At 38.7% G+C, this 15,031-nt stretch overlaps 2 protein-coding genes across 2 annotated transcripts; both read left to right on the forward strand.

Moving 5' to 3' along the window:
• The first annotated feature begins 6,994 nt into the window (after positions 1-6,994).
• Positions 6,995-8,591, forward strand: LOC145103851 (uncharacterized). The gene is made up of 3 exons (XM_079041119.1): positions 6,995-8,025; positions 8,132-8,209; positions 8,320-8,591. Exons 1-3 carry the CDS (start codon positions 7,201-7,203, stop codon positions 8,323-8,325), a joined length of 909 nt encoding a protein of 302 aa, XP_078897245.1. The 5' UTR covers positions 6,995-7,200; the 3' UTR covers positions 8,326-8,591.
• LOC145103852 (uncharacterized) lies at positions 8,563-11,303 on the forward strand. The gene is made up of 4 exons (XM_079041120.1): positions 8,563-8,676; positions 10,492-10,641; positions 10,706-10,953; positions 11,034-11,303. The coding sequence occupies exons 1-3, from the start codon at positions 8,649-8,651 to the stop codon at positions 10,867-10,869; spliced, it is 342 nt and encodes a 113-aa protein (XP_078897246.1). The 5' UTR covers positions 8,563-8,648; the 3' UTR covers positions 10,870-10,953; positions 11,034-11,303.
• Positions 11,304-15,031: the final 3,728 nt, after the last annotated feature.

Genomic DNA, 15,031 nt, shown 5'->3' on the forward strand with positions numbered 1-15,031 from the left:
AGTTTCGCATCACATAGATCAGACAAAACATGTAACTAACCCGAAGTTGTTGCTTACCCATACTCAACAAGATTCCAAGGCAAGACAAATACTGATAAAGGACAATTTGACCATAATATTATTACAGAATAGGGGTTTCCAATTACATACCAGGGATTTCCTGTGGCTCGAATTTGACCTCCTGAGGAACGATGACCGTTGGAATCTGAAATCCTTTCGTCCCCAACGTAGAACAGCTGGACCTAAAATGACCTGGTTGGTGACAGTGAAAGCATATCTGATCCTTCTTGCAATCCCATTGCACATGCCCTCTCTCTCCACACTTGAAGCACTTGAACTTGTGACAAGCAAATCCATGGGTTACCCCACACTTTCCACACACCTCCTGATCCTCCTGACTTCCAGTACCCAGGTCAGCAGCCTCCGACTCTTCGTCCTCTGCTGAAAAGTCCCTCCTCCTCTTTCCTAGTTGTGACCCCACAACCGGCACTCCCCCAGTAGTCCTCCCAGTAGCAACGTCTCTCACAGCTTGCAAGGGTGCAATTTGCTCCTCGAGCTTGGCGATCACCCTGGCGGTGACCCGGTTCATGACACCGAACAATTCTTCTTGCAAAATCTGAGATACCTCCACATAAACCATCTCCCGTGTTTGATCAACGGACAATACCGGCCTATCCTGGCCACTAGCTCCTCCCCTGTCGCCGTTACAGCTGTTGAAGCTGCTGCAGCAGCCGTCTCAGCAATGGTTGCATAACGCTCATCAAAGTACTCAACCACTGCAGTCTTAATAGACCCAAACACCTCCGGAATTTGACTCCAGACTATCTCAATCACCTCCTCCCGTATGATCTCCCTGACGCGATCTTCTATCAACGCTGTCCAATCCTGGCTACCAGCTCCGGATCCTGACCCAGATCCGGCCTCAATACGTCTCGTAACCACCATACTGAAAATACATACCAGGAAGATATCATACATTCCGTGCAATAACGGAAAACCAACTACCTACAAAACCCTAGGGGTTATGACTTCCTTGCTACGCGTATGGGTCCTGTGCTTTCAGTAGTACGGGCCCATACTACCTTCCACACCTACCCATATTTGTCTCAAGTATCATCACAACGCCCTAACAATATACGTATGCATGACGAGCGCTCAATCCTCACTCCTAGAGGAAGGCTAAATATCTCATAACTGTCCTACTGAACCCGCACAACCCACCCATGAAACTTCCACCAACCCTGCAGCACTAGTGTATGCTAGTCATACATAACGCTGGACCCTATAGACTTTCGAATATCTTATCCTACCCTAATCCCTTAATCAGACAAGAATAGGAAATAAGGCCAAACCAAACATTATTAGGCTATATGATCTTAATTATGTACAACTATGATGCATACACTAAGCAACTACAGTAATGATGTCAATTTCATATAAGAAAATCCCTAGGCTATCAGACATCATATAATCAGGCAATTCTATCATGCAATTCCTAAAATCCCTAGCCTAGTACTAGAATGCTGTTCTACCATATCACAAAATCAAATAATCTGTAAGGTATTTTGGGGTCTACTTACTGGCTCCGGCTGATCGTACACTTGCATCCTCCTTTAGTATTTTGAAAACCATTTGAAAAAAAATCATTTTAAAACCTCGTCCTTAGTTTGAGACTGGAGACACGTGAGTGTTTCCTCCAATTCACTCAAACCAAGTCTCTGATACCAACGTGTAACACCCATAAAAATCAAGCCAATTTAAAACTTTTTGAATCATTCAAAACCAATAATTATTACAAATTTGTTTTCAAAATGGTTTAGTGTCAGAGTATCCCGTAATCAAATCATAAAACATAAGGAGGTGCACGATCACACCTTCGCCTTCCCGCGATCATCAGAAGTACCTGAAACATAATCAACAACTGTAATCCCGAAGCTTAGTGAGTTCCCCCAAAATACCAACGCCATACAAATATAACCATATCATATAAACAAATAGCATGCATAATGAGTCATCAGCCTGACTGGACCGTCTCGCAGGGCCATCAGTCTATCTGGACCGTTCTCCGAGCCATCGGCACGTCTGGATCGCCTCTCAAGGCCTTCAGCCTATCCGGACCGCTCATCGGGCCTTCGGCCTGACTAGTATGCCCTAACCGGGTCTGCAGTCTATCTGGTCCGCCCTGGGTATGTTGGCATAAGCACAAAGCATGACCACCTCAACCCAAACCCTCAATCAAACAATCATGTGCACATAAATATCATAAGCTAGCTAGATCGTACAGATAGTCATACAGATTTTACAGATCACTAACATAACAACCATCCTATAACCAGGATACCGATCTAACCGATCACTAACATAACAACCATCCTATAACCAGGATACCGATCTAACAAATCACTAACATAGCATAATCCTATAGCCAGGATATCGATCTAACAGATCACTAACATAACAACCATCCTATAACCATGATACAATCATAAAGGGCCGACATTGGTGCCTTAGACCTTGTTGATATAATGAGAAGAACTCACCTCACAAGTAGTTCGGGATGATGATGTCAAACTCCCCAAGTACAGCTCCAAACTCAAACTAATCCACTTCCATAAATCCAAATCACTAAAATACCCCTAGAAGTCAAACCGGTCAACCCTTTGTCAAAGTCAAAGTCAACGGTCAAAGTCAACAGTCCATGTTGACCCAACTCATCGAGTGTAGCTAACTGGCTCGTCGAGTTCCTTCAGAACTCAAGAAGTCATGCAAACCCTAGTCGACTCGCCGAGTTTCCAGACAACTCGTCGAGTCCATGTGGTGTCCAAATGTCGGGAAAAACCCTAACTAACTCGTCGAGTCATCTTACTAACTCGCCGAGTCCATGCAGAAACCAAAAACGGCCAATCTTCATCTGACTCATCGAGTTGACCATGCAACTCGTCGGGTCCCTTCAGTCTATTTCTCATTCATACGTTTTTAATCTACCCTAAAGCTCCAAATTGCAGATCTAGCTTCCTAAGGCATAGTTACCATATAAAGTTGCAAACTTTACGTGCATGCAAGGTCTTAAAGGCCAAAACCAAGCTAAGGAAGAGGTTTTAGGTAAGGGGAAGGTTCTAACTTGCTAAACACCGGAACGTTATGACTATAAGGGGCTAGAGGAGTCCAGATCTGAAGTTACAACTTCAGATCATGCCCAAAACCAGAGATAACTTCATAACAAACTAGAAATAGCCCTAAACCTTTGCATGAAGAGATCTAGCTAGAGAGAAGTCAAGGTAACGACGTTTTACCTTCAAGATGATGCTAAGATGAAGTAGAAATCAGATCCACAAGCTTCTACTTGCTCCAAGCTCCTTAGACTTCAAGCTCTCTTCACAAAATCCACCTTCCAAGCTTCTTATCACACAAAAATGGAGAGTAGGCGTGATTAGGGTTTTCTGAGCTCAAGGAGGACGGTAAGGGAGGCAGAGGGAGGCTAATGACCCTTTAAATAGGGTGTAAAACCCTGGAAATTAGGGTTTCATTTTCCAGCTCCTACTCGTCGAGTTGGGGTCCTCCAACTCGTCGAGTAGACCTCATAAATCACGCGGCCTGACTAATCTCTACACGACGAGTTGGGGCCTGCAACTCGTCGAGTAGGTTTCCTTAATTGCATGCAAATCCATAAAATCTCATTCCTGGAAATCAGGATGTTACAACTGGAGTGTTACAGATTGTTTATATGTTGACATATGGTGGTGGGTTAGGTTGAGGCGGTCATGTTGTGTGTTGTAGGCCAAGATACTTGGTGCATGCCGGCTGTAAGCCGTAGGCACGGAAGCTCAGGAAGAATGGTTGGGTTGAGGTGGCAGACCAACACACCCGGGGTAATCCAATCCGATGATTGTGTTCCCATTATGCATGCTATTATGTTTGTCGTATGGGATATTTTGGGTAAAACTCGCTAAACTTTATGCTTACCCAGTTACTGTTGTTTTTCAGGTATCAACGGTTTGTGGGAAGGCGAAGGTATAACTATACACACTCATCAACAACTTTGAGGATTCCGCGTTATTATATTACTTTGATTTATGATAATTGTAAATTGAAATAAATGGTTCTCGTAACTTGTATTCTAAAAATGAGCAGTTTTACCTTAATTAAAAATGAAAATTTTTGATGTGAAAATGGGACGTTACACATGTGTTAACAATTACATTTAATAACTATAAATTAAATGTATCATTTGATATATATATATATATATATATATATATATATATATATATATATATATATATATATATATATATATTTACCTATTAAACTCGTTTAAATTAGAGATATGTGCAAGATATTCATCATTAACTAGTTATCGAGAGTATCTACCATTAAATCAATGCTCTAACATATACAACATGGTGACTCACACAGAATATGCATCTTGTAATTGATGAAGTGAGTAATTAAACACCTGAATAATGTCAACAACTTTTAACTGACTCTGAGGAAAACACAAATGGAAAGACACGCCGTCTGAACTGTGTCGAAGATTAAGTAGCGGGGAAATAGTCCCCGAATCGCAAGTCGTTAATAAGGTAGAAAGCTTTCCTGTCAAAGAAAACCCAATAGTCGTTTACTGGAAATAAAAGCTTATATAGGTCAACCCAAAGATAAGTACTAACTTCCTTGCATATAAGATAATGACATAGTAAAACGTGACATTGACACCCATCGATATGTTAACATAAGCACCAAAAGAAGCTGCTCTAACATGGTCGTACGTTGTGGTGTGTGTAAACGGGTCATGATTTCTCGACCCAATTCAGGTCTGCAGGTTGTAGTGAACCACACCATATGTTTTTTTATGCTACAATAAAAGGAATTATAACTAGGCGTTTGTTGCACATTCCTGACTTAAATACCTATATTTTGGAGAACATTCCGGACTACATTGACTCTATTCCGTACTGAAGCATTCTGAAATACCATTCCAAAATAATTCTATGTATTCCAGACTTGTTCTACAGATTCTTGACAAGATCTTCATATCCCAGAGTCATTACGAACTATTTTAGAATTAGTTTTTTTTTTAGATTTGTTGTTCTAGTTCACACATATTCTCACATATAATCATACAATAGCCTAAAAACTACTCTAATTTGAAGGAAAACGATTAATGCCTATGTAACCACACCAAATTAGAAGAAAAAAAACGAATATATCGAGACACACCAAAAAAAAACTAAATCACTTTATTGCTAGAGGAAGACATTGTTTGAGTTTGATGTTGTCTGAAATGTTGTCCGGAATGAATGCAAGTTCGAAATGAAGTCCAAAATAAAAGCGGGTTCAAAATTTATTTATAGGGGAACCATATTACCGGGTCGGATCACTATACATGTTTATCCATTTCGAAATACGGATTTGAACATTCCAAACCAAATGCTAATTTTTCAAAAATACATAAAATTTTATGGTTATTTAAAAAAACAACTAAACAACGGCTAGATTACTAATTTCCTTATAAATCTTATAAATTATTATATATATATATATATATATATATATATATATATATATATATATATATTAAAGTTATGAAAGATTTTAACAGTAAAGTGGCATCTTTTTTGTCAATTTTGGTCCTCCAACTTACAACATTGACCCTTCATCTTTATGCTTTTGTTCACAAACAACCCTTTCATTTTGGTTTGAATTTTTCATAACCCTCGCATTTTATTACATATTATTAGTATTTAGTCTTTTGGCAGAAATGGTCCCTCATCATTATTGTTATATATATATTAAAGTTATGAAAGATTTAACAATAAAGTGGCACTTTTTTGTCAATTTTGTTATTATTATTGTTAGACAAAATTACACAATTAGTCCCTGTGGTTTACCAGATTTAACATTCTCTTTTTGGTTTTAAATTAATGTTAGAAAATACTCACCAAATACCATAAACCCACCCACCATCTGCCATCACCACCACCACCACCACCGCCAAAATTACATAAATGGTCCATATGGTTTACCCATGGTGACAAATTCAGTCCCTACTACCTGAAAAGACCAAATTACCCTCACATTAACGGACAAAAAGCAACCAACATGCTACTTTACTTTACAAAGCAATACCTTCCAACCCCGGCTTCGAGCCTTCCCCCCCTACCTTCAGCAAAAATAATTTATTTTTTCAAACAAATTTCAAAAATGGTCCCTGGGGTTTCTCAAATGTCACGAATTCAGTCATTCTATACTTGAAAAGACGAAAATGCCCTTACAGAATTAGTCCCTAACGGCGTTTTACTAACGGTGTTAGTAAAAAGGGCCAACTTTGCAAGTTTCGCAAACCACAAGGACCATTTGCATCAAAAAAAATTAATAGGGACTGACTTTGTAACTTTTGGTAAACCACAAGGACCATTTTGTAATTTTGTCTTTTTTGTTTCTTGCGCGGGTTATAAAACTCGGAATCCTCATATCCGCCCCACCCATGGCCCGAATTACGTGCCCCATTTAGCTTTCCTTTTATCTTTTTACAGTTTTGGCTTAATTTTCAATTTATTTTACAAACTTGGTTCAAATACTTTTATAAAAAGGGTTACAATAAAACTTCAATTTATAAGCATTATTTGTCTACAAAAGGGTCTTAGTAACACAATCTCATATCAATTCATTAGTATCCCATAATGTATTACAATTAGGTTAAAAATAAAAGTTTCGAAAATAACAAGTTTGAAAATCTTTTCTAGTTAGTAATTATATCTATACAATAAACAAGGGTTTTTATCCAGATTTGGAAGGGTTAAATTGCAATAACACCAAAGTGCAAGGATCTTTCGGCAACTAAGCCTTGTTATAGGAATAATTAATGGGGATCCCTATATAAGAAATGATTAAATAAAAATAAAATCCAACGGCTGGCAGAAAATAGTACGTGTAGATCAACGGCTTATATGAAGACTCATATTTGAAATTCAGTCGCCTCTCATTTCACCTCACACCAAAAATGCGCACAAAACTCATAATGCGTACATTAGCACTGGGAACCTGCCACCTCGAACGTTAAATCGCACCCTCCACCCCTCTTGACTCCTCATATATGAACGTTTCGCGGCGATTTCACATAAACACACGAGGAGAACCAGGGAAAACCCTCCTGATAATCTGTCACGAATTTTGATTAAAGGGAGATTCAGAGAGGTTTTGATGGTATTTTCCGGCAGGAGAAGAGGCGGCGGAGAAAGAGAAGCGGTGGAGGAAGAAGAGATGGAGAGATTGAAGCGGCTGCACAATTTTGATTTGCCGTGTTTGAAGTGGGGTAATCAGAAGCTTCTTCGGTGTATGAAGGTGGATTCAAAGGGCGACGTGTCCGCCGTCGATCGCAAACAATCGTCGGAGAGTGGCGGCGGCGGTGGATGTGATGGGGGAAGGGGCACCGTGATTGGAACACGGCGGAGGGAGATGGAGTTTGAGAGAAGATTTAGATCAAGTGATGATCGCAAGGTGGAGAGTTATTATAAGTTTTCTTCGTCGGAGAAATTGAAGGCGAGAGCCGGAGACGGTGAGATCGAGGCGACTCGAGAGAAGCTGATGTTCGATTTCCAGACGGAGGTCGGGAAGATGAAGGATGCGATTCTAAGAGAAACTCTTGTCGATCCGCCGCCGCCGCCGGCGACAACAACAACGACTGCAACGACATCTACTTCTCCGGCGGAGAGGCCGTGGAATTTGAGGACTAGACGAGCTGCGTGCAAAGCTCCTTCCCCTTCGAATGGAGTCAACGGCAATGGTGATATTGTGAAACCTAATGTATCTCCGGTGAGAAACGAAGGCAACAAATCTCCGAGACCCCGACCTGTCGGTGGCGTCGCTACAGCCACCGTAACTACCAGTGGCGAGAAGAGAGACAGACCCAAATTCTCAATTCCACTTTCTCGCCGTGAATTGGAAGATGATTTCACGGCTATGGCCGGCCGGCGACTTCCACGTAAGCCGAAGAAACGACCAAGGATTATTCAAAAGCAATTGGATGTAAGTGAAATTTCATAACCGATTTAACTCCCCCACTTTCTTCAAACTACAAATCCTTAAGATCACGATCATATTCATCACTGTTGCATTGATTTCTCCGATGCAGACCCTGTTTCCCGGATTGTGGCTGACGGAAATCACCGCCGACCTATACAGAGTTCCCGATGATACCGAAACCGCAAAGGTAATCGTCCGATCAACAATTCAGCAATCTTGTTATCTGATTGATCTATCCATCGATTCTAAACTCCAGTTTTTCTTATCATCTTCTTACTTTCTGTTGAATTTTTGCAGAGGTAGTATTAGAGACACGCCTAAGGATGATGCTGATAACAATGGTGAAGTATAATCATTAATAACTGGAATACTTGCTGTTTGATTTCTTCAAAACGGGGGTTTGATTTCCAAATGTTGAAATTCCCTGTTTAGATCTTGAATTAAACTTAGCTTTTTCATTTGGGTTCTGCTAATTTTGCATCTTATAGTCAACATGTGTTCATATATAAGTTTCTTTTTTTGACTGTTCTTGGTTATAGAAATGAATAAAGTGTGAAAGCTTCTTTGAATTTTGCCATTGTTGATGATTCTTGTTATTAATTAGCTTTGAAGATCAAGAGCAGCGTATGCATGAAGAAAAAGTTATGCTAAATGGTAACATTTTGATCATTAGTAGTTCAACAATTTGCCTACATTTTAGTCTTCTCTTCATATCTTCATAATTTTGGTTTCTTTCTTCTTATGGGCTTCATGAAGTGCTTTCTATGTTTGGGTAATACCCTTTTAGTAATTTGTACTCTATGTAACGAAACTTGTACATTAATCTCAAATTTTTGACATTTTCACTAATCTGGTTTTACAACTAGTTTTTGAAAACGAGTAAATTGCAACAAAATAACAATATATTTATGTTTTTCTATCACTATATTTTATTTTATTCATATCTTAAACCCAATAAAGTTTTTCTACAATTTATAATAACTTGATACCTATAAAAGTACATTGCTCTATGAAGCAATTTGCTAACCCTCAATTTTCGACATCTTTATGGATGCAAAATTTATAGAAATGATGTAATGGATTATTCCATTATGGATATGACGTTGATTTGGAGAAGATGTGGTCGAAATTGGGTTTGATTAGAAGTATTTTCTTAGTTTTAAGGCTACTTTAGCACTAATCATAGTTTTATGGGGGGCAATAGAGCATTAAATTTGAAACATAAAAGTGGTAAAGTGTAAATAGGAGTGGGGGGTGTTTGTTGACACCAATAGAAGCAACTGACAAGACAAGAGTATGGTGACGAGGTAGGATGGCCATGACGTGTAACCTACGCTTTAGGCTTTTGTTTATTTGCAAAAAATACGAATAGAATTTTATATTTGACATTTTTAGTCAATGTGATTTTTAATATTTTACCAAAATACTATTTGATAGTTTGGTTTTCTATTTTTAATATTTTACCAAAATACTATTTGATAATGGGTCGTGAGAGTGGCTCGGGAGGAGGTGGGTTGGGCTCGCGATACAGGTGGTACCGTTGGGGCCTGGGGGATTACATTTTTTTCGGGCTGGTAGGGATTTTGGCTTTCGAAACGGATTGAGGAACTTGTGATTCCTCCAATCGGCTCAAAATATTTTGTTTTATATTTCTTTTTTAAATTATATTTTCTATTATAAATATATTTTTTTATCATTTTAAATCCACATATTTTTTTATTTCTTTATTTCTTTCAATTTCATTTTCTTCTTCTATACTTCATGTACCTTCTTTCCTTTAAATTTCATTTCATTTTATTTTATTCTTTTTATATTCAAATCAAAATTTGAAAATAAATAGGGATGACAATGGGTTGGGTTGGATCATAAACAGATTGATCGGTTTAATTACATAAGTTGAAAATATCTACCAAACCCAACCTGTTTAAGTAATGGGTTGAAAATTCTCAACCCAACCCAACTTTTTAAATAAATTGGTTAAAATCGGGTTAACATGTTTATTGTTTTTTCAATCCAACCTATTTACTAAACAGGTTAAACCCGGGTTGATCCGTTTCAATTTTCACAAAAAAACCCTTTAAAAATTCAAATAATCCATTAAATAGAATTACATACAATTTATAATGTATAATAATTGTTCAAGTTTGAAAAATATATAATAATAACTTTACATGTCTATAACACAAACACAAATAAGTGCTTACAACCATAAAACATTATAAATGTTTAACTTCTAAATTCTACACTACTTGACTATCACTTTTACCAACTCGAATTCCATAAAGAGTTACTGACCCATGATTTCTGATAAATAAAAAGTAATCAAAAATCATGATTCCTGATAAATAAAAAATAATCAAAATATAATGATCAATTAAATAATAATATTAAATAAATATGTTTTGGTCAAAAATTTAGATATCAAGGATCCTAAAATTTACTTCCCTTATTTTGTTTGTTTTGATGCAGCGTTTAGGTTTGAGGAGCTTATTCCTGCCGCCGGTGACTTTGAGGACAAAATTTCTAAATTTCTCACACTTCCTGCAGTTGAGAGGTCGTTCAAGCTTGAATATTCCAGTCTTCAAGAGGGTTCCTCCACTACTGCTTCTATGGCCACTGGTAACATTATTTTTATCAGATATGTCTTTTTAGAGGATCCTGACTTGATAGGGATCTCTGGCAGGTTCTAAGACTACCCGGTCCAACGCCCGCTTTGGTTTGGCAGATCATGAAGATGATATGACCAGTGGTTCAATCAAATCTACACAGGAAAAAGGTGCCATTCTTCCTCTTCCCAAGAGATCTCATATAGATCTTACGGTTAAGGCTTCAGGATCCCGAAAATGAAAGACTTCTGAGGCTGTAGACTGCAGCTTAGAGAACCTTAGCATCAAGGATGCTCTTGGGAAGTTGTCTTCATTTTCCCAAGCTGTAAGGATTCTGCATAGGCATTATTCATATTAATCTATCATACCTATTATTTTTCATGCTGATGTTTATGTTTCTTCCAGGTCTTCGCTCACGTTTCCCATGTTACCAACGGCCTGTTTAGATTATAGACTTTGACAAAATAGATAACATGTTAATGTTATATTCTGGGGAGGATCCCAACTTGTGATATAATTCATTGGATAGATAACATGAAAATGTTACAATTCGACTGTATTCTCTGGGGAACATTCCCAACGTGTGACAACATGAAGATGTTATAGACCTTATGTAATTTCTGGGAAAAAATCCCAATCTTTGATAACATGAAAATGTTATAAACCTTAAGGATCTCAACTTGTGTTCAAATATAAGAGGGTTGCCAAGCCACTGAATCGTGAAATGATCCCCTTACCCGTATTCCACAGTTAGATATCATGCGTCTAAGCGAGGTGTATGAACCTTAGTTCGTATGAAAGAGGTAATTAGCTCTTTAAACCTTAGAGGGGATTAAGTACCCTTAAGCATGGGAGAGATGATCAGCCTCTAGCTTGTGTACATGGTAGTTTAGAGATTACATTGTTAAATATAATGGAGTTTTACCAAGTATTGAGATCTTCATGTGTCAAGATCCTTGTGCTTCAGGGTGTTTAAACTTGAGGATCCTGATGTTTTAGGATCTTCGATTGTGAGGATCCTGATGTTTCAGGATCTTCACTCTTGAGGATCCTTAACCGTACGTTGTTCTGCATAGCAAACGTTAGCTAGGGGTGGGCGTTAGTCTAGCTAATGCCCCTCCGATGCTTAAGTTAGTAATGTATTCGAGGAGAAAATCAGTAATAATAAAAGTTTTAAGGTAAAGAGCATATGTACCTTGGTTTTGTTGTGGATCATTCGACCCTACTTACATGTAGTATGCTTTGAGGTGTATAGCATTCCAGTATCTTGGTAGAACGTCTCCTTCGAGTGTTGCTAGCCAGTATGCTCCTTTTCCTGCTTCAGCATCTATAAGATACGGTCCTTCCCATTTGGGAGCCAATTTTCCTGCACTAGGATCCTTGGTGTTTTGGAATGTTTTCCTTAATACCAAGTCTCCTATTTTAAACCTTCTGACCCTTATATTCCTATTGTAAGCCTTGGTGATTCTTTGTTGATGAGCAGCAATGCATATTTTGGCAAGATCCCTAAGCTCGGCAATAGTGTCAAGATCCTGTGCTAGGATCCTGTCGTTATTCTCTTGGTCTTGCAACAAGTATCTTGTCGTTGGGATCACTACTTTAGTAGGGATTACTGCTTCTGTCCCAAACACCAAAGAATAGTGGGTCTGACTTGTGGCTACTTTGGAAGTGGTTCTATCTGCCCACAAAACGAAATGAAGTTCTTCTGCCCATCTTCCCTTCTTTTTGTCCAACCTTTTCTTCAAATTGTTAACTATGATTTTGTTGTTGGACTCCGCTTGACCATTAGCTTGGGGATGAACACGACTGGACATTATCATTTTGATCCCCAGCTAGTGCAAAAGTCTCTTGTCCTTTTTCTAATAAATCAGGATCCATTGTGGCATATGATTTTAGCCGGTATCCCGAACCTGGTCAAGATATTACGTTTAATAAATGATACTACCTCTTTGTCTCTTATCTAGACAAAAGCTTCAGCTTCGATCCATTTAGAGAAGTAATCAGTCATCACCAGCATGAAGACTTTTCCTCCTGGGGCTACTGGTAGTTTTCCTACTATATCCATCCCCCATTTCATGAATGGCCATGGGGAGATAATAGGATGTAGAGGTTATGCCGGTTGATGCAGGATGTTGTTGTGTCTTTGGCAAGCATCACACTTTTGAGCATGTAGAAAGGAGTCTTTCTTCATGGTTGGCCAGTAGTATCTTGTTCTTAGTATTTTGGAGCATAAGGATCTGCCCCCAGTGTGATTGCCACAATCTCCTTCATGTATATCCTTTAAGACTTTTGCAGCTTCGAGATCTTCCAAGCATCTAAGGTATGGATCTGCCATAGATTATTTGTAAAGTTTACCTTGAATTAACACGAATCTTGAGACTCTCGTTCTGAATGCTCTTTCGCTTTTTTCTTCTATCGGGATTGTGCCATTTTGGAGATACTCCATAATGGATTGGGTCCATGATCACGGACTTCTTTGAGGATCCTGTTCGTCGGGATTCCTTTGAGAAAGGATCCTATGGTCAGGATCTTCAATAGCTGCTACGCTTGTCGGATGCTTAGGATCTTCTGATTTGTCGGAGAGGATTTCTATGGCTGGGGTTATTATGTGGGTTATAGGAATCTTCGTCTCTGGTGGGATCCTAAATTGGCTAATGCATCTGCTTCTGTGTTTTCCTCTCTGGGAACTTGGGTTAGGCTAAAGTTTTCGAAATTAGAGGCTAACGTTTTGAGTACCTTTAGGTATAATGCTAATTTTTCACCTTTCACTGCATAAGATCCAGTGTAGTGATTGGTTAGTAATAAAGAATCAACAAATACTTGAAGATCCTTGATTTGAAGGTCCTTAGCTAATTGTAGTCCTATGATGAGTGCTTCGTATTCTGCTTCGTTGTTGGTTGTGTTGAATTCACAACTAACTGCCTGGGGTATGATGTGCCCCTGTGGCGGATTTAGTATGATCCCTAGGTCTGTTCCTTTCTAATTTGAAGCTCCATCTGTGAACAACGTCCATTTTCCCAGATGTTCATCTTCTAGGAGTTTCTTGGCTTCAATGTCCACTTCGTTTTCTAGATCATCACTAAAGTCAGCCACAAAGTCTGCTAATGCTTGTGATTTTATGGTAGATCTTGGTTCGTATCTGATGTCAAATGTGCTTAATTTCACCGACCATTTTGCCATCATTCCTGACATTTCCGATTTTCTCATGACATTCTTGATAGGATAGTTAGTTTTTACATGTATAGTGTATGTTTCGAAATAGTGTCTTAATTTAGTAGAAGCAGTTACTAAGGCAAGAATTAATTTTTTGAGGTGACAGTATCTGGTTTCAGGATCCAGGAGACTTTTACTTACATAGAGATAGGATGTTGATCCCCGTTAAGATCCTTGACCAGAACGACACTTACCGTGTTTGAGGATACTGAGAGGTAGAGAATAAGTGGTTCTCCATCTATAGGCTTCACCAGTAGTGGAGCAGAGCTTAGATATTTTTTTAGTTCCTGAAAGGCTTTCTCGTGTTCCTCCTTCCACTCAAATTTCTTGTTCTTTTTCAAGATATCGTAAAAGGGCTTGCACCTTTTTGAGGATCTTGAAATGAACCTGTTGAGTGCTACTACTCTTTCGATTAGCCTTTGGATGTCCTTTGTTGAAGATGGGGATCTTAATTCCATGATTGCTTTGATCTGTTCCGGGCTTGCTTCTATCCCTCTTTTGGTTACTATGTATCCAAGGAACCTGACTGACTTCATTCCAAAGTGACATTTGAGTGGGTTCAACTTTATATTTTATTCATCCAGGATGTCAAATGCTTCCTTAAGGTCTCTGAGGTGATCTTCGGCTTTCATCAACTTCACTACCAGGTCGTCAATATAAACTTCCATGGTGTCCCCCAGCTTGTCTTTGAACATCCGATTCACCAACCTTTGATATGTTGCACCTGCATTTTTAAGACCAAAAGGCATTGCGGTGTAACAATATATACATGTTGGTGTTATGAATGCAGTATCTTCTTGGTCTGATGGTTCCATTTGGATTTGTTGGAATCCTGCTGAAGCATCCATGAAGGTCAGGAGTTCATGGCCAGCCATCACATCTATCATAGATTCAATATGCGGTAGCGGGAAAGGATCCTTAGGACAAGCCTTGTTAAGATCCGTGTAATCTATACACACTCTCCATTTGTTGTTTTTCTTTTGTACGTCAACCACGTTAGCTAGCCATCTTGGGGACTTTAATTCCTTGATCATCCCTGTTTTAAGGAGCTTCTCTACTTCCTCTTGGATGATTTGATTTGTTTCAGGTGCAAACTTCCTTCTCTTTTGGTGTATTGGTCTGAAAGAAGGATCAATATTAAGTTTATGAGTAATAATACTCTTGTCTATACCTGTCATATCTTCGTGTTT

This window comes from Lactuca virosa, chromosome 4 (assembly GCF_052849685.1).
Source record: "Lactuca virosa cultivar CGN04683 chromosome 4, Lactuca_virosa_CGN04683_v6, whole genome shotgun sequence".
In the NCBI taxonomy this organism is placed as follows: Eukaryota; Viridiplantae; Streptophyta; class Magnoliopsida; order Asterales; family Asteraceae; genus Lactuca; species Lactuca virosa.

Bases quoted from the DNA above. Each gene is read 5' to 3' on its own strand.
- LOC145103851 (XM_079041119.1), top strand. From the start codon at position 7,201: ATGGTATTTTCCGGCAGGAGAAGAGGCGGCGGAGAAAGAGAAGCGGTG. The intron at 8,026-8,131 runs GTAAGTGAAATT...TCTCCGATGCAG, and splicing joins TTATTCAAAAGCAATTGGAT to ACCCTGTTTCCCGGATTGTG.
- LOC145103852 (XM_079041120.1), top strand. From the start codon at position 8,649: ATGCATGAAGAAAAAGTTATGCTAAATG. The intron at 8,677-10,491 runs GTAACATTTTGA...GTTTTGATGCAG, and splicing joins AGAAAAAGTTATGCTAAATG to CGTTTAGGTTTGAGGAGCTT. The intron at 10,642-10,705 runs GTAACATTATTT...GATCTCTGGCAG, and splicing joins TACTGCTTCTATGGCCACTG to GTTCTAAGACTACCCGGTCC.